The sequence below is a fragment of the Miniopterus schreibersii genome, assembly GCF_964146895.1.
Source record: "Miniopterus schreibersii genome assembly, chromosome: 5".
Classification (NCBI taxonomy): Eukaryota; Metazoa; Chordata; class Mammalia; order Chiroptera; family Miniopteridae; genus Miniopterus; species Miniopterus schreibersii.
Genome location: NC_138106.1, coordinates 81,572,261 through 81,599,396, shown reverse-complemented (window position 1 = coordinate 81,599,396; position 27,136 = coordinate 81,572,261). Strand labels below are relative to the sequence as shown.

The window sequence follows — 27,136 nt, the reverse complement described above, 5'->3', positions numbered from 1 at the left end:
ATGCACCAATGATCTTTATATGGTTAGTACCTATTTAGGGAGCACATCTCTAGTTTCCAGTTTCCCAGAGCTCACGCAGTGCAGCTTTCGTTTTTAAGGCATCCTTTATGGAGCACTTTCTCGGACCCACGCACACTGTGACTTCAGGTGGTTAATTCCTAAACCACCCCATGAGGTTAGATATTGTCACTGTTCAGTGTTATAGACAAGGAAACAACCACAGAAGAGGGACACTGACTGACTGCCCAAGGTTCTTCAGCTGCCAGTAAGGGACAGAGCTGGGACTTGAGCTCAGACATCTCTTCCCGAGCCCACTCTGCACCACCACGCAGGCATCCCTGTCTCCTTGCACTCAGTTTGACTGTGCTTCACAAACTGAAGGCAAGACCCTCCACTGCAAGAAGGTTGTGGCTCGCCTTACTGCGGCGGTCTAGAACCGAACTGCAGTGTCGCCGAAGTCCACCTGGACATGCTCTGCCGCCTGACACCGGCAGCTATGCCCGTCCACGTGGCTGCATAAGGGTGGCCGAGCTGAGCTGCCCACTGCACAGCTCCAGGGGGCTCGCTTTCTATCAGGCCTTGAGAATGGGGCCTCTGGATTTGAACAGTCCCCTCAGAGTTGTGCAAGCAGTGGCTGTTCTAGTTCTTTCTTTGTACTTTTATTTTTTTGCGTGTGCACATGCACACATGTACATATATGCATGGGCACACACTTGAGTCACACAGAGCTGCTCTTGCACAGACATAGACTCTTACACAATTCTCCCTTACATATTTTTTGACCGTTTGCAGAAATTACCCAGTTTCAAGCTACTTTCCTCACTTCCTATAATGTCTATGTTAAAGCAGAACTCCTGATGTGTTTTTATAAAAATTTTGAGAACTTTAATGTTTTGTGATATTTCAAGTCCTTATGTGAGTATTGAATCGTTTCTCAGTTCAGAGATCGAGCCCATGCACCCTCATCTGAGCCCTGTGCTGGCGGGCATGGGACTCGGGTCCGCCGGCCGTGTGGAATGAGCTCAGCTGCAGTGCGTACACTTGGCCACTGGGGGCTCCAGGCCAGCCTGTGCTCCCTCGCCTGTCGGTCAGGCTGCTACTGAGAACAGTGTCAAGGGGGTGGCATCTATCTGTGGCATAATTTTGCATCTACAATTTTATTTGAATTTCTTTTTCTCCTCAGGTAACCAGCCACAGCAAGGAGTGACTCCCTATGGGCATCCTTCACACTTCTGAGTCTGGGAGACAAGTCATGAAGTTTTATGTTTGCACTGAAAAACAGAAAATCTAATTTAATGCATTAGAAATGTCCCTTTGTTATTTCATTTCTTTGAAGTTTTCTTATGTTTTATGCTACACTTGTACAAAGGTGTTTAAACAAAAAGCAGAGGAGGAAGTGTGGTTTGGCTTGTTGCTTTCAGCTTTAAAGTAGATTTAAAATGTGGCTCATGCCTACTCCAGGGAGAGTTTGGTAGCAGACTTTTTGAAATTGGTGCTTTTTTTTGAATCTCATAGAAAGAATGAATTGTGGTGGACATAAAATATTTATATATTCATTAGTGAAAGTTTTTTTCTTTTCAAACTGTGCCGGACCAAACTACTGATTTGAAAGGCATTTCAGTTCTTGACAGAAAAGTGGCCCATTTATTCTGCATTTACCTTTGACAGTGAAGTGAACATTTATTCGCATCACTCTAATGTGAAATGTTTGTAATTTCATAAGCACTTTATACACTTTGTTCTTATTTATGTAGGTTTTTCTTTGCTTTTATTGTGGTCAAAAGGTGCTGAAACAGGTTGTTGCTTAAACTTCTTAGACCAAGAACTTAAACCAAGGCTTCTGGGAGTGCCACCTAAGAACGTGGACACCTGTTGGAAGTAGCTGTACTCAGATTTGTTTTCAGTGGCAAGGCCGTTGACCAGTCTGTGTGAAGGTACAGCATGTAAATTCTAGAGGCCCCAACAAACCACGGTGGAATTGTTCCAATTATTTATTGCCAGATTTGGCAAAAACAACTGTGTCCAGTTTTGGTTCTCCTGAACCTTATGCCAACTTGAGAAAAAAAATCTCGCAGCTGGCGTGAGATTTCAGTGCTCAAACTTGACATGGTTTCCAGAGAACCTGGCCCCGGTCCAGAGGCTCTGGTTTTCATAAAAGATGTATTTGCTGTTTATTTTGTATGGTAAGTATTTGCTATTTTGAATTTAATTATTAATGTTGGTGTCAGTCTTGGTTGTGTATTGCATATACTGTATTTATAAATTGGTGCAAAAAGCACAAGTAAATTATACATCAAATTTATTATAAAGAAATAGTAACTATTTTAACTTTGTTCAAGTATGTGGTAATTTGCTCCTATTAGAGTAAAAAAATACAGTAAATTATTATCAGTTTGTGTAATTTAAGAGTATTCCATATAATATTTTTTTAGATTTAGATGCATAAAATTTTGAATGTGAAAATTGCAGGGCATTTAAAAACATACGTGGGGGATATTTTCCCATGTTCTGCGTTAACTCATTTCCTTTTGCCATGTGATTCCACGTCATGTAGTCACATACTGTGAATAGATTTGTCTAGAATGAGCAAACCACGTAGAACCACTCTTTTTTCAATGTAACTAGTACAACTTTAGTAGATCATTTCCTTTGCAAAGCATTATATAAATAATTTATATCTTCCTAGGTGAGTTACTCATTGCAAAGTTTGACTCATGCAAATGACCTCAGATCTCTGTCCGCTTACTCTGCTGTGGCAGCATCCATGCGAACTGCTTTGTACACTGTGAAACTAGTTTACTCCGGCTGCTCATCGTGTTTACTCGGGGCCGGAAAAGATTTTGCCAAAACATTAAAGACCATTCTTTTCACTAGATTAACATATTCGATCTGCTTTCAGAAGATGCATCTTTACATTTCAGCTGGTTTTGTATATCAGGGTGTTTTTTCCCCCTCGAGAATCGTACTTAGAGCTCATGAAGTTATTTCCCTCCAAGTAGCATACCCGTATAACGACTGCCTTGGCGAGACAACTGAGTTGTGAATGCTGTGCCTGGAGAGTGAGTCACGTTCCGTCCTGATTGTTGTTTCCTTTCTTCTTGAGAATTATTGGCATTTAAAATGTCAGTTTTCAGTTTGAACCATGTATTTTTGTAGCTCAGTATTGCAAACAGCAGGAGTACTGTTTCAAGAACGAGTGTTCTAATTGCATAGCATTTGTATGCACTTTATACTTTGCAGAAGTTAGTAAAATTAATTTATTAATCATTTGCACATGAAGGCTGTGGGTGTATGTTTTTGTTGCGTGTCCCTCTTTTTTAGGCGAGGAAGCTAAGCCATGGTAAGGCTTCCAAGATTCTGTGGAAAGTTGAGGAAAAACCTAAAACTGGTTTTCCCCTATGCATAATAAAGACGGCAACTGGAAATTTTAATCTAGTCCCATAGTAACTCCCACTTAACCCTCTCCTAAGAGGTTTTGGTTTTTTTAGCTCATGCATTAATTTGCATTAAGTGATCACAAGGGAAAGCCCTGTCCTTCGACAGAACCTGATAATTTGCTTCATGAAATAAAGGAAATTATCTTAGGATAAATGGGAACCCCAACCCCCTTAAATATAAGACCTTGAAACAGAATGGAGTTGGACATGAGAAGCCCTTAGACATACCTGTTTACACTGTAGGCTTGTTCCTGGTAGAGTTGCATTTGTCTTGTTACTTACTCCTCTTGGCCCAGAAGTAGAGGAAGATCACTGTCTGACTGAGTACCTTTTGACTTCTTCCAGCCGTGGGATCCCAACATCAGGGGTAGCAGCCATCAGGCCACCTCTTCGGTGGGGCCAGCTGAAAATGGGTGTGATGAAAACACAATGAAGTGAGCCCTGCCATGTGTCTCAGGTACTGAGATATCCGAGCAAGACCTATGGCGTTTTCTTTTCCACTTATTAAGGCTCCTATAATTCTTCTTGAATAATAGGTTAATGTTGGAATAGGTGCTGGAGAAATTACACTGGAAAATCCCAGCCTCTACAGTTACAAAAAATAAATCAAAATGCCCCCAAAGTAATTCAGGCTGAATTAAGCATGTATATAAATAAATTCAGAAAGTTACAAAAGGCAACATTTTGGGTAGGGTTGAAGACATTTTAAGTAGAGGGAAACTTCATTATATGATTAGATCTGGAGCTTTCCCAAACACTTACCTGTTGCATAGCAGATTACCACCTAATGAAATAAATGCTTACAGAGCAAAGGCTCCCCCTCAGAATTTTTCCTGTGACAGCTCCAGACCAGGTGCCTGAGCTAGATTTTGAAGCTATAAAGAAGTTTCATTGTATCTTTAAAACCTTTTTAATGGATTTATTTGGACAAAGACGTAATCAACGCCTTTTCACGTTTTACGACGTGCAGGTGTTAAGTTGCTTTCGCACGTGGACAGGTTAGCCTGCGTTTCTTTACATGCAGTCATTGGAACGTCTTGGCATTCCCCGCAGGGAAAGTCTTCCGTGTGCACAAAATGGCAAATCCTAATGAAAACGGCTCAGTGCTTGTTTTCTGGAGGCTTTAGTAAAATATTTATAAACAACCACAAAATATTTGTACATCAAAACAGCATATTTACATCACAATTGCAATTTTAATCTTTTCCATCGTCTGTTGCCAGTGCCTTGCCCCTAACATTGACAGAAGGTGGACACAAGGCAATGGGTAATGGAAAACAAAGTCAATTTAATGAAGAATTCAGGTACATTAGCCATTTGTTGTTTCATAGTGGACAGTTTTCTCTTAATGTTCATTGTTATTTGTTGGCAAAATAAAAGTGCCTTAAGTTAAAAGTTTGTTTTGAGATCCATTAAAGAAATCAGTATCAGTTCATAATGCATTTACAAGTTGGGTTTTTTTTTGCATGTCCATGATAAATTTAATATTGTAAATGTATTCAAATTCATTTACATGCCTATGGCTGCCTTTGATTAAACTTCTTCCAAAAAATAAACCGTCCAGATGTTGAGTTTGTTCAAAAATTTTTATTTTATGTCAGATCACTTGCATATAGGTTGTTGCGAAATCACTCCCGAGGGCGTTTTTTGCCGTGCACCTGTACATCCCCGAGTCTGAGGTCTGAGGGTTCTGAATGACGAGGGTGCCTTGGGGGTGGAAAAGCCCAGTCCCACACGGCCTCCCTTTATCTGCCACTGACAGCAGGGAGTGGTCAGGCATCTCCCAGGTGACCTCTGGCTTGGGGACTCCCAGGGCCACACAGTGGAGCCGAACAGCTGCCCCTGTCCTTGCGAGGACGTTCCTGGGTGGGCGCGTTGTGATTCGGGGAGGGTAGGCTACAACCACTACCGGGACAGTAATCAGTGCATGGCCAATGCTGTTTTGAGCCTTACAGATATAGTTTCCTCTGTCGTACGCTGTCGCTTCTTTGATGACTAAGGTGCCATTTTCATGCAGTATGTATTTTCCACTAATCTGAGGCCTGTCTAGTGTCTGACCACTTGGTACCGTCCACTTGATGTTTGGCTTCGGGCTCCCATCGGACACACAGTGCAAGGCGAGGGAGTCCCCACTGATGCCGTAAACTGTCCCCAATGCATTAGTAAGAATAACTGGCTTCTGGCCAATTTCTAATACAATTAATTTCTCGATATAGCCGACTTTGTTCCTGGCCCCACACCGGTATTTTCCTGCATCTTCCCGAGTTGCTTTGTAAATCATAAAAGAACCATTGCTCGCTATCAGATACTGAGGATTTTGTGGTCCCTTCGGAAACCGGGTGCCATTTGGTAACATCCAGACTATTTCAGGTGGTGGGTTTCCATCGACAGAGCAGTTTAAAGCTGTGGACTTTCCAAGCTGGGCAACTATTTTTTCATTAAAGGGGTTTCTGAATGTCGGTCTTCTCAGCATTTCCAGGACCTCCAGCCGCACCACCAGCACACTCTCCCCGCCCGCGTTGCGCGCCACGCAGGTGAACTCGGCGGAGTCGGAGCGCCGCACGTTCCTGATCTCCAGGGTCCCGTTCCTGTGGACCGTGACTCTGCTCCCGTAGTAGGGCGCCGGGAGGAGGATGTTGTCCGGCATGATCCACGTGACATGGGGGGGTGGCATCCCTTCAGCTCTGCAATTGAAGTGCTTCTTGGAGTGCCTCACGGCGGTGGCTTGGATGACAGTTTTGTTTGTATACAGACCATTGATTACCGGGGGCCTGGGGACGACGTCCAGCTTGTACATTTTGGTGTCATCCCCACTGGGATTCCGGGCCACACACACGTACTCTCCAGAATCGAGCAGTTTGACGTCGTTGACGGACAAAGACCCGTTGGCATGAAATGTGTACCTATCTTTTGAGGATGAAATCAAGTCACTGGAAGGCAGCAGCCAAAATACTTCAGGTTTGGGCTCCCCAACCACCTCACAGTCGAGGACAGCTGTGTCTCCAGCCCGCACCCTCGTCGTGGCCTTGAAACCCTGCCTGATCCGGGGGGCAGCGGTTATGACCGTGAGGTGGACTTTCATTTCATCCCTCCCTAGAGGGTTCTGGGCGTAGCACGTGTAATCCCCCTCCTCTGCGATCCCCACCTTGTTGAAGTACAAGGTGCCGTTGTCAAAGAGAGTGTACCGCCTGGAGCGCCGGCCGCCGCCACCAGCTTGCATGGCGTGTACGGTCGTCCCGTCGGGCAGGCTCCAGGATATCTGCGGCACTGGGGAGCCAGAAGCCTTGCAGTCCACTTGGAAATCTTTCCCGTGGAACACTTGCGTTTTAAGATGCTGCTTGTGATCAATTTTGGCAGGTTTCAGTTTTAGGCTAACGTGCATCAGTATCAGGTCATCCCCTATTTTGTTTCTTGCCACACACAAGTAGTCGCCACCGTCTTTTTCCGTTATTGATCCAATAAACAGGGACCCGTTTGGGTAGACGTGGATTCGGCTGCCCATTCTGAGGAGAGAAGAGACTGGTTTGAGGGTGAGGCTCTTGGCAAGAGGGGGGTGGGGGAGCAGCTGTCTTACTGACATCAGGTGAGCTTTATGGACTTTTTTTTTAATTGTTGCAGTACAATTAAAAATCAGTACTAACTTACTGTCTTCTAAGCCACTTACTGAAAGATAAAATGATGTAACCGAACAGGTACAATTAGAAGTGCTTCTCAGATGGACTTCAAATGAATCTCCGTTACATGACGGATTTTTTAAAAATTATAGTGGTGAGAAGAATGCTAGAAATGTTGGGGTCCCACACGCTTTCTTGACCCATTTCCTATGAAACGGTCATTCTGTAAGATGCCAGTAAAGAACTTCCATACTTGTTAGAAAAGACGCCAGATTAAACTTTTTAGGGAGATATTAGTAACAAAACATTTAGAGTTATTTTGTTAGACGATAAGCTCTCCTTTGTTATAAAGAGAGACAGTGCCAGCGCCAGACTTGGTGGAAGCTCTGGAAGCGGCTGCGGGGCGACGCCTGGCGCGGGGCTGAGCTGGGACCGGTTCCCCAGCCCCTGCCCAGCCTGCAGTTCCCTCTGCGAGCCACCAGGGGGCAGGCCGTTCCTCTAGAACTAAACCGAGTTTTTCAGAAAGATCAGTGGAAATTGAGTTGGTACTAAAAGCGCGATTAAGAACACCCATAGGTGGACACCTTTTGTGTTTCTCTGCCGATTTTTTGGCAACATGAGCTAAGCAAGTAGGTGAACTGGCGAGAAAAGTGTGGACAATCATGTCATAACTGCTAACAGGGTTAAACAGCCCCGTCCTTTCGTCTTCCCCACACGTACCCTGAGCAGCATGGAGAGTGTTACAGAACCTTGTGAAACATGCCGCTGGTCTTTGTAATTTTTTTTTCCAAGTATGGAAGAAACTTCTCTGGTATGTAAACCAAGGTAAAATCATAATGGATACATTTTATAAAGGGAATGGAAACTGCCAGGAACTCTGCATTTACTTTTAAATCTTTACGTAGTTCCCCACTATTCAGCTTAAAAAGCTGATACTCAGAGAGACTTCGTAACTGATTCGGCTCACAGGGCTGGCTCTCACCCTGTCTGTGCTCCCTGCGCGCCACACTGCCCCCTGCCGATTCTCAAACACGTGCACGTTAAAGTCGGTGTGCAGTGTGAAATTATGCTGTGCCTGGGTCCCACCCCTGGAGTTTCTGACTTAAATGGTGCAGAATGTGGCCTCGGCACTTGGATTCTTCGTTTTCCAAATGACTGGTGTGTGGCCAAGTCCCAGAGCCACTGCTCTGAACGTAGTTCTCAACGCATTTCCCTCGTCACCTGCAGCAGAATCGTGGGACCTGATTTAAGATGCATCCCCATGTGCCTTGGAATTCATTTAAATGCTTTAATTTCACAGATGAAAACTGGCATTCAACATGAGTAAATGCTTATAATCAGTTGAAGGCAAAAAAGGGAAAGAAACATGCTGAAATTACAATTTCAGATGCAAAAGCTGATAAAGCATTGAAAATACTTGATGCCGTAAATGGCCATATATATAGTAAACAAACGTTTCCAAAGCTTACATTTCATAACTCAGCATTTTTTCATTTTAACTCTAATTTCAATTAACTACATTTCACTTATTTAGAAAACTTGAAAATTAAACATTTACTTTTGAATTAAAGATCACAAGTTAAATTCAACACCAACTTATTGGGTGACACTAGAAAAATCAATTCAGCTTCTCAGCTGGAATATAAATTCATATCTATTATGTTAAATTTGTCCTGCATGGTACTTTCTATTAATGAAAAGCAGGTATATAAAATATTCTCATCTTTTTGTCATATTATAGAAAATCATTGCATAGTCATGCAAATGACAAAAATCAGTAATCCTAAACTATAAGTCATCTTTGAAAAGTAATAGTTAAACTACAGAAAACCAGATGACAATCCAAGTCAACAGCCCATCACAGAGCATGTTAGAGAAAGCGCATGCCTTCGAGAGCAGCTGAGGGATGACATTCCTGACCACATTCCACCCCGTGAAGGTCCTCATGCCCTGACTCAAAAAGTGTTTTGCAATTTTAGGACAGATGCAATTAAGTACAGATTATACTGAAATTTAAAATGTTTACCAGGAAACTTTGAAGAGTGAAATAATGGAGTCCATCTCTCCAGAACCTGGATTGAATTGAAAAATTCTCTTTTTTGATCAAGAGATTATGAATACATTTACACAGTCACCATTTTAAAACTATCACAACTGTGAAAACAAAAGAGATTTTTATTCTGTTTTTAGCTATATAAACTCAATAAGAAGTTGGCCTTCAGAGTTAGGCATGCAGGAAGCTTGATTATATACAACTTACATTATTTTATAAGGCTCAGGTCTCTTCAGAGAGAGCTGCGTTTCTGTGCAGTCTGGACTCTAAACCTGTCCTCTAAAACTCACTGCATCGTTTTCCATTTGAGAAGCGGGACAGCTAAGCAAGTAAGGTAACCGCAACACAAGGGCATGGCTTACCTGTGCCACTGGTCCACGACAGCCTTGGATGGTAGCCTCCAGATTATTTTGGGTTTGGGTTCACCAACGGCTGAGCAGTTCAGCAGTAATTTGTCCCCAAAATTCACCTCATTCCATGTCTGGGAGGCAAACTCTATCCTGGGGATGGTCTCTCGCTCTGCCACTGTAAGAATTACCACCCTTCTGTCGGAGCCAGTGGAGCTGGTGGCAATGCATTCGTAAGTGCCCCTGTCTGGAGAGGCTACGTTTCTTATGTACAGCGTCCCATTGGAAAATAAGAACAGGTTGGGAGCGACAGGCTGTAATGGTTTCACTTCGGTGCCGTCAGAGAGAACCCAGCGAACGCTGGGCCGAGGAGTTCCTGTTGCCGTGCAGGGCAGTTTCAAACTTGCACCCCACGTCCCTGCAACCACCTGCCTCTTCTGCTCTAGAATCACCGGTGGGGCAGCGATGACCTGCACTTTAACCAGCAGTGAATCCTGCCCAGCGGAGTTGCTGGCCATGCATTTGTAAAAGCCCCGGTCGTAAACGCTGACACTGTGGAGGACCAGCGTCCCGTCGGATGTCACCAGGGCCCGCCCATTCCCTCCGGATGACTCTGAGACCACTGTTAGGTTCGCGAGAACCCAGGAGATGGTAGGCGTTGGCCTCCCCTCAGCTCTGCACGGAAGCTCCACGGTGCTTCCCGAGTGGGCTGTGATCTCCTTGGTATGTCGCTCCAGGACCCTGGGGGGATAGGAAATCACGGACAAGGTGACATGAAGGTGGGCTTTGCCAAATGGATTGGACGCCGAGCACAGGTACTGTCCGCGGTCCTGAATGTCCACCCTCCGAATGGACAGGGTGCCATTGGGGAGCACCTGGAACCGGCTGTTCCGTTTCCTTGCAGACAGATCAAGTCCTGATGGGAGAAAGAAGTGCACAGCGTCGGTCATCAACATCTACACAGAAAACGGACTGTTCAAGCGGCAGTCGCAAGGGGAAGGCTATCTTTTTGTTAGGCTACTGAGTACAAATACGTTTAAAATTAGGACACCTAGTCTTCCCGTTGCTAACGTTATTCCCGGAACTTTTTAGTCCCCATAGCTTTCATTTAAAGGCCCGATGGTTCGACAAAAATGACAGTTACCTCTCTTTCGAATCATATTTTTCTGGATCTGCTTTAAAAGCATTTTGGGGGGGAAAGTTCCTAATTAACATGTTTTAAAACCTTCTAACGAGCAAGAAGGCCATGCAGCAAATGTCACGAGCCGACATTAACAGTGTCTGTACCTTGGGGAAACTGGGAACTGGTGCTGACTCTGGATGTGTAACACAGCCCGCTCTTTCCCTCGCTTCGTAACTAAAGGAGACCAACTTTTAAATACCTGAGGAGACCCTGGTCCAGCGGACGGCGGGCAGGGGCTTCCCAGCAGCCGCGCACGGGAGGAGGGCATCCGAGCCAGCCGGGGCAGTAAAGCTGGCCGCTGTCCCGCCCGCGATCCTGGGCCTTTCAAATACGTCCCTCGACAAAGGCTCGAAGGGAAGACGCTCAGAAGCTGATGCTTCCTGCGCCGGGGTCCTGTCAAAGCCACCCTGCGTTGCAGCGCCCCGTGCGTCCCCGTTTGAAGCCTGAGTGGGGTCCCCTGCCGGGCCTGGGGGAGGCGGGGTGCTCGCCCCTGGCCTCCTGCCCCTTGGGGCAATTTCCGGGGAGGACTTCTGCCAAAAGTGGTTTTCCGACCGGAGGGGAGCCGCCGGGGAACCCCGCGGGGTCAGCGTGGCTGGCGCGGGCACAGGGGGCCCGAGGCCGGGGGAGGTCAGGCGGGCGGCTCCGGGCGCGGGCCTGGCCGTGGGGGGCGCCGCGGCCTCGGCGGGGGGCTGCCCGCGGGCGCCGGGCCCCGGGGGCTCAGGAGGCCGGAGCTCTGCGCTCGGCAGCGCCTGGGAAGCGCGGGCTGCCGCGCGGCCGCGGGGGGGCGAGGAGGCTGGCACCGCGGGGGCGCTGCCGCGGGGGCGCGGGGGGCCCCCGGGACCGCGCGGGGGGGCGCTGCCGCGGGGAGCGGTAGCCAGGGCGCCGGGCGGGGTCTGCGCCCTGCCCGCTGAGGGCGCCGTGGGGGGCGGGGAGGCCGCCTCGCGGGGGGAAGCAGCAGGCGCCCTGGCCGTGCTCTCCCCGGAGCCCCGCCTCTCTGTTTGGATGTGGCCGTCCCCAGGGGTCGGAGGCCAGGCGGGTCTCCTTGAGGCCCTTGTCGGAGCTCCAGCCGCAGGCAGAGGCGGCTCGGCGGCGGGACCCCGACGGGGCGACAGGGTCCCCGAGTCTGGTTCGGCTGCAGCAGCGCCGGGCTCGCCTGCGGAGCGGGCGCCTGCTCCGCGAGTCGCCTCCACGGGGCCGGGCGCCGGGGCCCGCGGCGCGGCCGTGCCAGGTGGGAGCACCCGGGCGCGCCCAGCCCTGAAGGGCCTCACCGTGGGTGTCGTCGCCTCGGTATCTGCATGTGCTGTGTGGCCGGGCAGGAGCGACGGACTGTAGGCCAGAGCTGTGGGCTCAGCGGCCGTGCCCGTGGCCCCGTCGGCGTTGGGGAGCGTGACGGGGGGAGAACCTGGAAGGGTCACGGCGAGCGTGGGGAGCTCCTCCCGGGGCGAGCAGGCCGGGCGCTCGGGGCCTCCTTCAGAAGCCGCGCTGGGCGGGGGCCTCGCAAGGCCATGTCTGTGCCGCGGGCGGGCGATACGGCCCCTTCCCCGGACTCTCCTCCGTCTGCCAAAGCGTCTGGACAGTGGGGTGCCGGTCGTGCCGTTTCTGGGAACCTGTAACCGAGAGGGAGCGGCACTGTACGGGCCCGAAGGGAGCCTCAGGGGGCTGAGCTCCTGAGTCCTTTGAGAGTAGCAGCAGCTGCTTCTGGGTTCACTGCCTCCTGTTTCAGGTGTCCGCTGACCACGGGTGGCACTTTCTGATCCTGAGAGTACATCAGCTTTGCTGTTCGCACTACCAGGCCCCTTGGCGTGGACACCTTCGGGCGCCGCCCCCACTGCTGGCGGGGGTGCGCCCGGCAAACGCCCCCTTCTCCCCGCGTCCCTGGCGTCCTGAGATGCAGCCGGCCCGGGGGGAGGAGAGGCCGCGCGAACGTCCTGGTCGGTCGTGTCTCGCATTCTGCTTGATGTGGTTGGGCTTATGCTCCTTGACACGGCTGCAGTCTTAATCGTAGGCAGTTTGAAGTCTGTTGGTGTTTCAGGGGGTAGCATGTGTGGACTGACGATCGGGGAGGCTTCAGCACCACCGGGTGTTCTTTGGGACTCGGCGGGCCCTGTCCTGGCCGGGACACCGGGGACCTCAGTCGCCAGGACCATAAACTCCTCCTCTGGAGGGAGCAGGCCCGAGGCGTCCGCTTCCTCACTGGGTACCCTCAGGGGCTGGGTGGCCGGTGGGGGTGGCCCCGCTGTGGAATCTTCCTGCTTCTGGGGCACAGCTTTCTTTTTAGCTTTCTCCAGAAGTGCCGCCCAGTGCCGCGGGTCGATTCTCCGAGCAGAGGGCCCCCGGAAACGTCGGCTTGCTGCATTCCCACGCCGCCGGTGCCTTAACTCCCGATGGCTGGGCGTCTGCCCTGTGCTCAAGGCCTGTTCCCCAGCCTCAGCCCCCGTCGGAGCAGATGTCAGGAGCGGTACGGCTGGTGGGTCCTTCGGGTGCACGGTGGGATCGTGCTCACCAAGTCCAGATCCGTCCGATTCCACATGGTGCTCCACTGAGCTTGGCCCTTTCGTCTGGACTGAAACTCGGTTAATCAAAACGTCCACCCCTGACGGGTTGGCTGCCACACAACGATAATGGCCCTGGTCTCCCTGGGTGACCCGCAATATTCGTAGCGTGCCGTTGAGAATCTGCTTCTCGCCTGAGGACTGGGAGAGCACAGTGTTTCCTGGGAGAACCCAGCTGACGGAGGCATCTGGGACCCCAGTGGAGCGGCACGGAAGGTCCAGTGCTTCACCAAGGAAGACGGTGTGATGAGCCCCATTTTCCTGACGGGGCTCTACGTGGGGCTCTACCACGGTAACCCTATAGGCGAGAACATCTGCATCGGCGTCATTGGTGCTTATGCAGCCGTAAATGCCTGTGTCAGAGCTATCAGCCATCTGGAGCTCCAGTTTTCCACTCTTGTCTATTAGGATTCGTCCATCCTCGCTGACATAAGGGGCTCTCACTTTACTCCCATCAGCTAGAAGCCACTCCAAATGTGGGGCAGGGTCTCCTTGGCCTGGGCAGTCTAGGTCAATGGTCCCACCAACCAAAACAGTGCGTTCCAGCTTAGTATTGTTATCCCTGGGAATCAGGGTCCATTTGTGTCCCACCGGCCCCACCTCTGACCGTGATACAGTGACGTGAGCATCACTGGAGTACTGGACCTGTAACGTACTGAGTGTGGTGGCCGTTCTGTTTAGCTGCAAGGAAATTTGGTCTTGCATTAACCAAGGAGGATCTGCTCTGAGAGCAGCCTCTATGTTGGTAAAGATGTCTTCAGGATTAGGAGCCACCTGTTTATATTGGTAGCAGAGCTGTGGTGTTTCCGTGAGCAAGTGGCTCCTTTCTAATATCAGAGGAGAGTCACTGTACAAAGCCAGAATTTGCCACACTGGCTGGATGTGGCTGTAATCTATGTTACACATCAGAAATGTAGAAAATGATGTATTTAGCCTGATGTAGTCACTGTCTTCGGTGAATGCAATGGATGATGTCCTTGAGGGCTTCTGGACACTGCAGACCATGTTAGCTTCATTTCCAGACTGGTCTGTCATATTCAAAATGAGGGACCCAAAGGGCGCCATGAAATTTTGGGGAGAGATGGACACAGAACTACTGTCTTCCAGAAAAGTCAGGCTCTTCAGTTTCAGAGATGGATCGATGGTTGGCTTGACACATAGGAAAGCTGCAGCCGGGACTGTAGCCAGGGGCTTGCCTTTGGAGGTCCTGGGGTTCATGCAGAGTGGACATTGCTGAGAACTGGAGGGACTTCTGTCTTTTTTGCATTTGATTATATCTAGGAAAAATGACAAGTGAATTATTACAAGCTGTGGACTCTTTATGAAGTAACATTCGAACATTTTGAAGAAATAGCTTCTACTAGAATTTGAAACAATTTGGAAATTTTAAAAATGTTTTTATTGATTTTAGAGAGAGAGGAAGGGAGACAGATAGATAGAAACATCAATGAGAGAGAGAGACATTGATGGGCTGCCTCCTGCAAGCCCCCCACTGGGGATTGAGCCTGCAACCCGGGCATGTGCCCCAAGAGGGAATCAAACCGGTGACCTCTTGGTTCATGGGTCAACACACAACCACTGAGCCACAAGGGCCGGGCTGATTTGGAAATTTTAGTGTTTAACAGAAAGTTTTCTACTTTTTTTTGTCTTTGGGTTGATTTCTAAAAAACATATTATCTATATATTCTGTCATAATATTATATTCATAGGCACAAGGACTTGGCCTGTCTTGCACAAAGTGCCTCATATGTATGTGCTACTCAATGAATGTTACTTGAAGAGTTTTCTTATCTGGGGAAACTAATGGACATGCTTATGTTTGTTACTTTTTATTAACAGTAATTTGGTTCTATTTGCTCATTTTAATGTTTTGAGTCATAGAACTTCACTGTCCTTTAAAAGATAACCTGTTCGATAATTTATCATTTATAAGTCCTTGGATGTCATTAAAAACCTAAGTTACTTTCCATTATCCAAAAGAACAGTAACTGAATTACAAGGTATCTTGACCTGGCCTCGCTTAGCTATAATCAGAATGGAGAGAAACAGAGGGATACAGGAGCTAGTGAAGCTGGCAGAACCCAGCAAGGGGAGGCAAGGCTTTGGTTCCAACGTGGAGGGTGGCTGAGCGGGAGAGTGAAGGCAGACACAGAATGACTTTGGTAACTGGATGCAGAGACTCACTGAGGGAGGATCGGGTTTAATGAGGGGGACCACTGTACCCAGGCAATGGGGCAGCCCTTTAAAGGCCTGACATCTTGGGGGAGTCCGAAGCCTGGAAGTCTGGGAACAGCCTAAGCCTTTCCAAATCACAGAAAGGGTTTTCCCATATCACATACCTGGCCACTTAAAAAGACCGCTCTGGGGAGCCTATTTAAACTGGCTGGCCACTGAAATACCTACCTGGTAAGAGTTTTACTTTACGCACATGCAGAGGGAGCGTCCATGCTGTTCCACGCAGCAGCTCCGTCTCATGCTCTGAACACCGCATTTAGAAGAAGGCCTATACTAGAAAGTCTCACTTGCCAGAGTGGCTGGACAGGGTCAGGTCACCTTCCACCTGTGCACAAGTCCCCTGAAAGGCTTGAGAAAGTCCCTCTGACCAAGGACGCAAACTCTTCAGTATATACTTTAGTGTGACAGTAATGCCACAGAGATCTGGCTGCTCAGCTTTCTTCAGCAACTTTTAGAGCCTAGGCCTAGGCAGAGTAGGTGGCTGTGAGCCTGGAAACCTCTGAGCATGAGTAAGGGGCTCTTCTCACTCCTCACTTACCGACCGGCTGCGACCTCCTATTGCTTATCAGCACCTGGGCTCAGACCCTGCTAGAGCCGAGAACGTGGCAGACTTCTGGCTCAATTAACACCTGTCACAGAATTAGGCGCACACCTTGCCATGCCCATTACTGCCAGCACCTGCACCACGGTGAGCAGGCCCCGGCCTCAGGCAAATCTGATCATGTCACTTCCATTCCCTCTCACTCTAGGTCCCAGTCACACAGAAGTGCTTTCCATTCCCCCCGCCACGCCCTCCCAGGCTCTGGCCTGCCTGTCGCTTCCACACGCGTGCTGTCTGACACCCGTCTTCCACCGCCGCCTGGCCACGAACGTCCTTCAGCACCTCCAGATGGGCTCCCTGCTTTGCAGTCTGCTACCTCCCGCTTCTCCCATCCTGTCCCCTTCCCCACTGTTACAATGACCTGTCCAGCTGTCTGTCTTCCCACAAGGCTGTACGCTCCGTGCTTGTTCGTCTGTGTGTCCCCAGGCCTGGCCAACGGGTGCTCAGGGAAGATGGAAGGAAGGCAGGAAGGAAGGGCGGTGGGCCTAATTCTGAGGCCGTGCTTTTTATAAACGGAGATAAGTCTTAGGACCGAAGGTGTTTCCCGTGGCCGCTGAGCCGCAGGCAGTGTCGACAGGGCTGCCGCCCGCTGGCTGCACACACGCAAGTACTCTCACATCCACTCGCAGGCTTTTCTCTACAACTGAGCTACACGTGCTGTTGGGACTGCATATATAAATTTGCTGCCTAAAATGCTTTTATTAAGATTACACTATACTTTGGCATTAAAACAAGAAGTTATTATACATGCAGAAAGGTATGGAAACAGAGCAAACAGCAGGATATAAGTTTAATATTTGTTACACAAATGTTTACTCGAGAAATGGCCACAAATCTGTATTTTATAGAAAAGCAACCCCAGGAGCTGCTTGGACCCTAAGAATGAAGAACACAGATAAAGCTGTGTTGCACTGGACGGCCAAGGTCTGTGTAAAATAACTGCCCACCACATGCCAAGGCAGGCAGCTGAAGGCAGGAGGACTCAGATCTCTCGGAACAGATGAAAAAAATTTTAAACCAGAAGTCGGCTTGACTGATTCATGAGTGTTGTACGATTATCATCAAGGCATCTCAGTCAAAAGGAGAACACTTGCTCACTTAGACACAACTGAAAGATGTCAGCCCTAATGGGTTTGGCTAGTTATTATTTTATACATATATTTATCGGTATATCACACACACACGCACAAAGAGTTTGGGGACATATTAAGACCCCATTGATGGGTAGCAGGCATTTGTATTCACCATCAAAATGGCTATTTAATTGATAAAAGCTTAGTTTAACAAAAATTATTGAGGAGCTACCATGTCCTAGGCACATTCTAGGGGCAAAGGATAGATAAAATAGACTTAGGAAAGGCAACAGACATTTAATACTAGTAAGTATAACAATGTCATTCAAGAGCGGAGCATGGGCACATGGAAACGGTGGAACGATTATTCTACAGCGATGGGTGTGCGTGCGGAGGAGGAGGAGGAGGAGGAGGAGGGGGAGGCGGAGGAGGAGGAGGGGGAGGCGGAGGAGGAGGAGGAGGAGGAGGAGGGGGGGAGGCGGAGGGGGGGGAGGCGGAGGAGGAGGAGGAGGAGGAGGAGGCGGAGGAGGAGGAGGAGGCTTCCCAGGAAAGCTCAGAGCTGAGAAAGGTCTTTGGCTGGGAGCCCATCAGCACAAAAGGAAGGAAAGTGCTCCGGGCAGGGGGCAGCAGGTATGAGGTGGCTAACAGGTTGGGTGTGTCTGGGAGCTGGGAAGGAATGAAATGAGGCCACCGCCAGGCAAGGAGCACCTGGGAAGACCTGGCTGCAGGCCCAGAGCCCGGCTGTTCTCTAGGCCAGGGTCAGCAACTTCTGTGTAAAGGGCCAGATAGGAAAGATTTGGGGTTTTGTGGACCACAGCTCTCTGACCCAGGACTCGACTATACCACTGTGGCACTGAAGCAGCCACAGGTGACATGACCCTAAAGAGTTCCAGTAAAACTACCTGCAAAAGCTTGTGAGGGCTGGATTCTGCAGTGGGCCACTCCTGGGCTCTAGTACATAAAATAACCGATTCTTACAGTGGTATGTTCTACCTGATGAAATGTTAGCTGCTAACAAATACATACTACCCTGATTTTATTGCCAGAGCATGTAATTAGCAAACTGGCAAGTAGGTCTGAGCCCCGTTTTCTCTCTGGGGGTACAGCTCCCGCCCCCGCCCCCCCCCCCCCCCCCCGTGGGCGGCCTCTTCTTTCTCTCTTCTGTTCACTGCTCCCCTTCTCCGGTGAGTTTTCTCTGTTTGCTCACCGCCCTCCCCCTCTCACCTAGATGCGACCACATGCTAATCCAGCCGCTCCTTCCCTCCTCGCCCCCACCTCTCCGTGGCACTGCTGGACCGCTCAGTGCCTGCTGCCTTTCAAACGCCTGTGCAGGTGCATTCAGGGTGGTCACCTCACAGGCCCACCCGTCATCCCCCAGACGGGAACCACCCGAGCACGTCCTAGCGGGGCTCCTGGTCCACCTGCCCTCTCTGGTCCACCTGTCTGCTGCTCACAGATCGCTGATCCCTAAGACGCATCTCAGTGGAAACTGTTCAAAATCCTTCACTTTTTAAAGAAAGAGTACAAACATTTTAGCCTGCGATTCAGCGCTCCCCCCAATTGATTTCAAAACGCCTTGCCAGTCTGTGCTGACACTATGCCAGGCAAACTGGGCCATTCACTGCCCTCCTCGTGAAACCTATCATCCCAAATACATTTTAGAAAAAGATCTGGGCTTCTGAGCCTCTGCTTTCGATTTCCTAGCTGTGTGAGCTGGGTGGTAAAGCAAATAATGGCAACACTTTATTTACTGGGTCCTTATTTTGTGCCACACATTGTGCTATGCACTTAGCGCGTGTTATTTTAATTATTCTTTCCAATTATTATTATTCCTATAGTGTAGGTGAGAAGACTGAGGCATAAAGGGTCTAAATGTCAAGCCCAAGATGCCCAACTTTCCTCTGCCCGTGTGCTCTGTAACGGAGGGCTACTGTGGGGGTTGAACAGCACCCCACGCACTGCCAGGCTCCGACTGCCGCGTCGCCCCCCCTTCCTCCCTCCCTCCCTGTCGGCGCATCTTTGAGGCCCCAGCCCAGTTCCTCTCCTTTGCAGTCACGGCTGAGTAATCTGCATTGCCTTTGAGCTCCTATAGAACTAAATCTTCACCATAAGCATTTGATGTATTTCATTCATAGCCTGATTCTTTCTATGTGTTTAGCACATTTACCTAAAATATTCTAAACTCCTGGAAAGCAAGGATGGTGCCTGTTGGCTTAATACACCTCACAATGTTCAGTTAATGTTTTTTGATTAACTTTTGACTAATATTAACTGACTACATACATACACACATGTAACACATATACATATATACATGATTATGTGTATATATATATTCATGTAATATATACACACACACACACACACACACATATATATATATATATATATATATATGCAAATAATCTCCCAGCGGTAACTTTAAACCCTTCCCACCCTTCTCAAGCTTCCAACCTTGACCCATTCCCGCCGGGCACCCCTCCCACCAGTTCGCGGAGGGAAAGCCAGCAGAGACAAACTTCCTGTCTTCCACCAGGCCTAGGAACTCACCTGCCTCTGCACCCACCTAGTCCCCCTTTTTCCTCCTACCTCCTAAGGGAACCCCTCCAGCTACGGCTGGATCTCTTGTCCCCCGTCTTCTCAGGGGACTTGCTCAGCTCAGGACCTGCTCCTTCTGCAGCTTTGTCACCTTCCCCTCAGCAATCTCCTCTCACCTGGAACATGCTCCAGTCCCTCTCCTGTGTGACTGCGCATATCCATCTGGCTGCCACCTTCCACCCTCACTTCAAGCCAAACCTCTCCTAAGAGCAGACTCCCCTTCCCCACCCCCACCCTACCCCCACCCCCACCTCCTACCTCTCCCCACGTGGCAGTCCAGCTCCCATCAATCTTTCCAAACCAACCAACCACCCCTCTTTTGATGATGAAATCAAGGAGTTCCTTTCAGTCATCATCTTGTGGATTTAATTTAAATAATTATTTAGTCAGGTTTTAACAATTAATAGTGTAATTAGTTGTTTGCCTACTTTTCCCATAAGAATGCAAGCTCCACCACGGCAGGGACCTTCATCTGTCTTGTCCATTTTTGGATCCCTACGTTCTCTGCGGCCTCCGGTACCTAGGTTTACAATAACTGCTTATGGACTGAATGGCCCTTGCATTCTTCATGGTAAGTTCCACCTTCCCCATCAAAGGGCGTTTCGAACCCCGGCTGTCTGTCTGCTTATCTGTAGCCACTAGAAGTGTGCTTAGAGCAGAGACAGTGCCCTGGGTATGTCCATTGCCTAGCACAGAACCTTAAATAGAGCTCCAAACAGCATCACTGCCTCACTGCCGGACAAACACAAGGAAGGGTGTGTGTGGCTCCTGGTGCCCGGGAGAGCAGCACACACATTTCTCATGTCTCAACTTTGCCGAAGGCCAGGAGTGGTGATTGGATAGCTGACCTTTGAAACAATGGACAATTAACTCAGGAAAGAATGAAGACAATTTGTTACTACTGGGTTATTTAGACTTTGTTTTTTCCCCCTAAATTACCTTGGCCCCCTCACTTACTGCCAAAGCACAGGCAGGTTGCTTCTATTGCATTAGGACAAAGAAATAAGTGGTGTAGATACCTGGCTTCTCCTGCATCCAGTCGGACAACCATTTTAAGTGACAGTCACAGGTCCAGGGGTTCCCGTGAAGATAAAGGCTTTCCAGGTCAGGCATGTAGGACACCATCTCTTGCGGGAGGGAGCTCAGGAAGTTATCAGACAAGTACAGGTACTTAATGAAAGATGTTTTAAATATCTGGAGGTAGCGCAGAGAGACAAATGTGTCTGGATGGAGCTTAGTGAGCCGATTTCCTTCCAAGTGCACCAGTCGGAGAAAGGTGAGTCCGTAAAAAGCCTCCGGGTTTATAAACTCAATATTGTTGTGGTCCATATGCAACCGTGTTAAGCTCCTGAGGCCATAAAAAGAATCCTTCTGAAGCTTTCGCACTTTGTTATAGCTCATTTTTAAGACCTAAGAAGAAAAAGAACATTTATTTTGTAAGAGGAATGATCATAAAACATATGCTGAAATTAATACGATGCAGCGGGTGGGCCTTGCTTGAATTCTAACTCAAACAGACTAATTGCAAATTAAAGATGACAATATCAGGGAAATTAGAACACTCACAAACATTTAATGACACTAAGAAACTGTTGCTGAAAGTTTAAGATAAAATCATAATATTGTGGTTATTTTTAAAAGATCCCTTACCTTTGAGATACGTGTTGAAGTATTTGCAGGTGAAACATTATGACCCTGTGGATTCGTTCCACACAATGCGCTGAAGTGGGAGAGGCAAGTGACTGACAGGGAAACGGCCCGGGTGGGGGGACCCCCGGAGTCGGGCGACGCGCCACCGAGGTTCATTATCTGCTGCTGCTTTTACATAGGCGTGAAAGTTTCCATACTAAGGTTTTTTTTAAGTATCTTGCCATTTCATGTAAATTTAAGGTTTCTTGAAACTGAATTTTTCATGAGATATATTGATTTTAATTTGTTTTTCACATTTATCATGGTTTTATTGATATATGATTCACATGCCATAAAATTCACCTTTCTAAACAATTCAGTGGTTTTCAGTATATTTACATTGTGTAACCATCTCCACTATCTAATTTTAGAAAATTTTCACCACCCCTAAGTAAAAACTGATTCCCATTAGAAGTCACTTTCCCTTCCTCCTTTGAGTGAACCTCCAAATTGCTTTGTTTTTATGGGTTTGCCTGGTCACAACATGTAAAGCAAATGGGACCCTACAATACGTGGTCTTCTGTGTCTCGCTTTTCTTCAATGAGCCCAATGTTTTCAGGACCCACCCATGTTTAGCTTGTATCAGCCCTTCATTCCTTTTTATTGCCAAATAATATTTCATTGCATACATGTAACATATTGTGTTTATCCATTTATCAGTTTATGAACATTTGGGGTGTTTTCTACTTTTTTGGCTATTAAGAATAATATGATTTTACTCAATTTTGAATTAAAATCATTTTTTACTAGTTCAGTAGTGTGTGGGTAGTCTTCAATTTATTCTCCAGTTACTAGTTAAACATACTTTCTCTCCAAACAAAGAAAAAACAGAGAAATGCTAGTAAAAATAGTGGTTTCTCATAATTTTTCCTGATTTGACCCAATCTGCCATCTCTGTTGAGTGCCTTTCTGGAGTGCCAAGTTCCCTAACAAGCAAAGGAAAACAAAATTGGCAACACAGAAGAGCTTTGCCCTAGTATTACCTGGGAGCCGAGTCTCAAACTCAACGGTCCTCAGTATCTATTCAGCACCCGGTGGAGAGTATCTTGTGCGGAGCATTTCATGAAGGACATGCACGCCTCCTAGCCCTCTGAACACACAGATTCCAAATAAAGCCCGATTAGGCCAAATACAGAATCCCAGGTCCAGACTGGCTTCTGTGGCTTTTCCAGAGCCCTTGCATGTGGCATTTTATCTTTTATAAAGACATTACTGATTTATTTTATAGCACTGTATTTTATCAGAAGCTTTGGAAAACAGAAAGATTTAAAAATCAGACATGGTTGGCTTTTTCTGGACAGTTTTATTAATTTTTACTTATAAAAATTTCTAAACGTCATGAATTGTGAGCTCATTAAAGTCTCACGTCCGACTTAACAGAGACACGCTGATCTTGCATGTCTACGTTGCACTGCACTCCCTCTGTTCTTGTCCTTAGATTTGCTCTGCCTTGCACTTTCTCACCTACTGGAGTGATCATTTTTACAATACTGGACCCATTCTTGGAAGTCTCCACAACTTGTTAAAGTTTTTGGAACAAGGCAGGGCACAAATAAATACGTAAATAAAGTGAAACTAAAAATGTATACTGCTGTATAGAAGGCTAACTTCTAAGATAGCAATTCTCTTTCAGAACCAGATTCTGTTCCCAGATGAACAGGACTAGAAGTGGCCTTTTAGGATTACATTTGAAAGGGTTTGTAATCACTGGGTACTGATTTTTTTTCCCCTCCTAGACTGAGGTATGAGAAAACTTGCATCGGAATTTCCTTACTATTCTAATTTCCACATACTGTTGCATTTAAAAAGAAACCAGTTCTTTGACATTCTGCCTCGATGTCTACTTCTGATTTACAGGATGTTGACTTTTGGATGCTGTAGGAACAGGCAGTTCTTGGAGGAACCTCTTACCTCTTTAACCTGCCCCTGCCCCACCAGGTCTCACCTGCAAGGCCTGCAAATCTGAGAAGGTCTTCGCCGGGATTGTGTGAATGCCATTGCTGTGCAACATCAGCAACTCCAGCTTACTCAGGCCAGCAAAATCCGCTTCTGTCAGTCGGGCCAAGCTGTTGTACCTGAAATACAAATGGCATTCTAGGCATAAGCTAAGCCGGTCAACTCAAGTTCAAATGTCAAAGCAAGAGCCAGCGTGCGTGCGCCCCCCACCCCCACACACCGATGCCCCTCTTGCTTTACCTGTGCTCTAAGATAATCCAACGCTTGCAATATTATTGAAATTCATCAGATGCCACAGAAGGTCTGCCCCCCGCCAGCCCTCGCAGTCTCAGGTACAATCACCTCATTCACGTTCCCGGATCCTGCCACGTTCCTTCTCGGTTCAAACCTCTAGGTGTTCGCTGTTCCTTCAGGTTGGAATGCCAGGGCTCCACCCCCTCTCTTTGTGAACACTGTTAAAACCCAGGCCACTCCTTTGCCACTGTGCCCCTCACTGTCCCAGGTGGAATTCATCATCATAAAGTAGTGGTTAAGAAACCTGGGCTCTGAAGCCAAATGGTGTGGCCATGATTATGAATATAGGCACTTGGTAGTATTAGGAGTGACCCTGAATGAAATCAGTGACCTTTCCGTGCCTCAGTATTCTCATTTATAAAATGCAAATAATAGAACCTATTGCAAAAGAGTTATGAAGATTAAATGAATGAATACCTGAAGAGTGCTTAGCTCAATGCCAGGACAGTAAGCACACAATTAACGGTAGCCATTATCATCAGTAATTGTTCCAAAGTGCCTTTGCTATATTATGGTTCTTATTAAGTTGTACTGAATGTACCTCTGTCTTCTTCCTTTAATTATACTTCTAGCCCTGGCCGGTGTGGCTCAGTTGGTGGGACACTGTCCCATGAACCAAAAGATTGTCAGTTCCATTCCCGATCAGGGCAAATGCCCGGGTTGGGGGCTCGATCCCTGGTAAGATGCATGCAGAAGGCAACTGATCAATGTTACCCTCTCACATCAATATTTCTCTCCCTCCCTCTCCTCGCTCTCTAAAAATCAATAAACTATTAAAAATAACGAAACAAAAAAACTATAGCTTCTAGGAGTAAGTCTATATTTTGTTCATCGAATCCCTGGCACCATCCATTGTGTTTGGCACATAGTAGGTACTCACTAATGTCGAATAAATTATATTAAGTTCAAATACACATATGTTCACACAGGTTTTTATGACTTTCAAAAATATAGTCACCTTTTGGTAGATTTAATGAGGTATGTATTTTAAAAAGCATTTTAAGTGAGTCAGTTTGTATGGAAAAAAGCCCAAGGGCCTTCAGAAAGGATCTAGCCTGCTTTTCACGTGTCTTTTATTTATAGGAGGACACTCCTAGTTGTCCTGTTGTCTCTTACCAATATATCATAACCCTAATTCTTAACAAGGCTATATTACTTTCCAGCACAAGTGAAGCCAGAATGAAGCTCTTCCACAGCCATGGGCCTCCCAACCTACCAAGAGTGACTTCAGGTTCCAGAACTTTCTCCTAGTAAAAGTTTACAAGTTAAATTATCTTATTGCCCTAGCAAACTTCCGAAATGAGCTCATTTCGGATCTTAAGAGAAATATTATTGCAATTGTGGTTAATCTCCCAAAGTCACGAGTGTTCAGGCGACGACCCCTCTTTGAGAAGGGGACAGGGCGATGGCCTCCACGCACCCCAAATTGACACGTTCCACCTCGGGCGGGATGCTGTCTGGGATGGAGGTCAGGTACCGAAAGGTGCAGTGCACCTCCGTGGGCACATAGCAGGCACAGCGGCGAGGACAGGTGCTGTCCCCGGGGGTGGCCACCAGGCAGATCACAGCGACGGGGACCAGCGCGCAGGCGATTCCTCCACCTTTCACTTTCATTCTGCAAAAAACAACTGAGTCATAACTACGGTTTGAGCGAAGTCCCAGTACAAGCACACACGGTGACTCGGGTGATCTCAGAGGCCTTCCTGTCGGGCCGAGTGGCCAATTCTGTTTACAACTGTTACGGTAAAACTCACGCTGCCCAAGGCCATAGTGTGTGCTGGCCACGCGGAGCTTTGTGATCAGTCACTGCTGTGAAAATTCCTTCGCAGCTTTCACTTGGTCATCAATGCAGCCATCCCTATTACTTAGGAGTTCATCAAAAGGAGAAAATTAAGACAATAAAGATATTGTGACAACTGAAGTACATAATGCTTATTTTCCTGTTTCTACGTTAGTTCTTTCAGGCAAACTTTAAAAACGGGTCATAAAACTAATACATGTGCATGACAGAAAATTTGGAAGTGGTAAAGAAGTAGAAAAATTAAAATTACTTATACTCCCACCACCCAAATATTATCATTAACATTTTGCTGTATCCCCTCCAGCCTTTTCTATCTGTTGTATGTTCCTGTGTATGTGTGTGTATTAAACTAAATTCTGTAACACTTTTTATCATTAAATGTATAATACAGGGTGAGGCAAAGTAGGTTAACCGTTGTGAGTAGGTGAAACAGAGTTTATTCTTGTATAATTATTTATTAATAATTGTATCATTTTCCACATGAATAACTGTAACCTACTTTTCCCCGCCTTGTATTGTGCTTTCATTTTATTACACCTTCTTCAAGAACATTTTTATGAGCTGTAATAATCCAGTGGAAGGGTGAATAAATCTCTTTCTAATGTGTCCTTAACTGTGCCAAAAAAGGCACGTTGCACATTTCACTGCCAAATAGTGACCATGAGCAGCAGCGGATGCCCCGGGGCCCGCCTGGCAGTGCCCTGCAGCGGGCACAGGGAGGCTGCCGGCTCCGCTCCGCTTAGAACGTCCCCCGCCCTCTGCCCGGTGCCTTCGCCCCGCGAGCCCGGCTGGGGGCAGAGCCGGGGAGGAAAAGGCTCAGCTCGCTGGAAGATGTTATCCGTAACCCACACGGGGCCGGGCCAGGCATCCAAACCTTCTTTTCCCCTGAAACTCACAACATGCCGGGCTGCCATAAAATCATGATTACGCTTTTCTAAGAAACGTGACCTTCCTCATTTAAAATCTCAGCGTCCCTCGGAGAGAATGATTTCTTTGGGACTCTACCAGCCAAACTACGCTAGAAACAGCCGGCGCCGAAGACTTTACCTTCCGTGGAGAGAGAGGCAACGGGACCGTGAGAACGCGGCCCAAGTGAAGTCGCGCGGGACTGGCCACGGGGCCGCCCGGTCACCGCGACCGCCGGCCACGATCACTGTCAGCCCCTGGGAGGCGGCGGCATCTCCCTCCTTTTCCCAGGTGAGCAGAGGCCCCGCAGGGGCGGGGAGCCCTCGGCCGGACCCCGCGCGCTCCGGGGCTGGGCCGAGCGCGGGTCCTGGGGCCGCTGCGGCCGCGGGAGCGACGCGGGACGGACGGTACCTGAGCTGCTCCGGGTCCTCTCCCGCCGCAGGCACCGGCACGAAACCTCCCGGGAGATCCTGGCTCAGGCACCCGCAGGAAACCTCCCGGGACACGGAGACCGGGACGCGAAGCCGAGCAGGTCCGCGCGGGAGCCGCTCCGGAGACCGCGGGCGGACCGGGCGGTCCCCGCGCCCAGCGCCGCCGCACTCCCGCCGCCCCGCCCACCCCCAGGTCCCGGCGCCCGCAACGCCGCCAGACCCGCGGCGGGTCTCCGCCCACCGAGGCGCCTCTGCTCAGAGCGTCTTCTGCCCGCGCCAGTCCCTGGAAAAGTGCCTGCGCCCACTTTTCCTGAACCCCCTGCCTCTCGGGCGCTGCCTCCCGCCCGCCGCCGCCCCGCAGGCGCT

General features: G+C 48.4%; 2 protein-coding genes across 2 annotated transcripts in view; one reads left to right on the top strand and one right to left on the bottom strand.

The window, feature by feature from the left end:
• Window positions 1-5,008, top strand: part of MED12L (mediator complex subunit 12L) — a 322,191-nt gene extending 317,183 nt beyond the window's left edge. The window contains exon 44 of the mRNA XM_081137804.1: window positions 1,184-5,008. Within this exon, the coding sequence (XP_080993930.1) occupies window positions 1,184-1,236 (53 nt within the window). The 3' untranslated portion in view covers window positions 1,237-5,008. The remainder of the gene's footprint in view (window positions 1-1,183) is intronic.
• IGSF10 (immunoglobulin superfamily member 10) lies at window positions 4,706-26,848 on the bottom strand. Its single transcript, XM_081138000.1, has 7 exons — window positions 26,751-26,848; window positions 25,053-25,247; window positions 23,328-23,457; window positions 20,713-21,103; window positions 10,834-14,463; window positions 9,467-10,367; window positions 4,706-6,940 (listed from the first exon to the last, which is right to left on the bottom strand). Exons 2-7 carry the CDS (start codon window positions 25,244-25,246, stop codon window positions 5,035-5,037), a joined length of 7,152 nt encoding a protein of 2,383 aa, XP_080994126.1. The 5' UTR covers window position 25,247; window positions 26,751-26,848; the 3' UTR covers window positions 4,706-5,034.
• Between the last annotated feature and the right edge of the window lie 288 nt (window positions 26,849-27,136).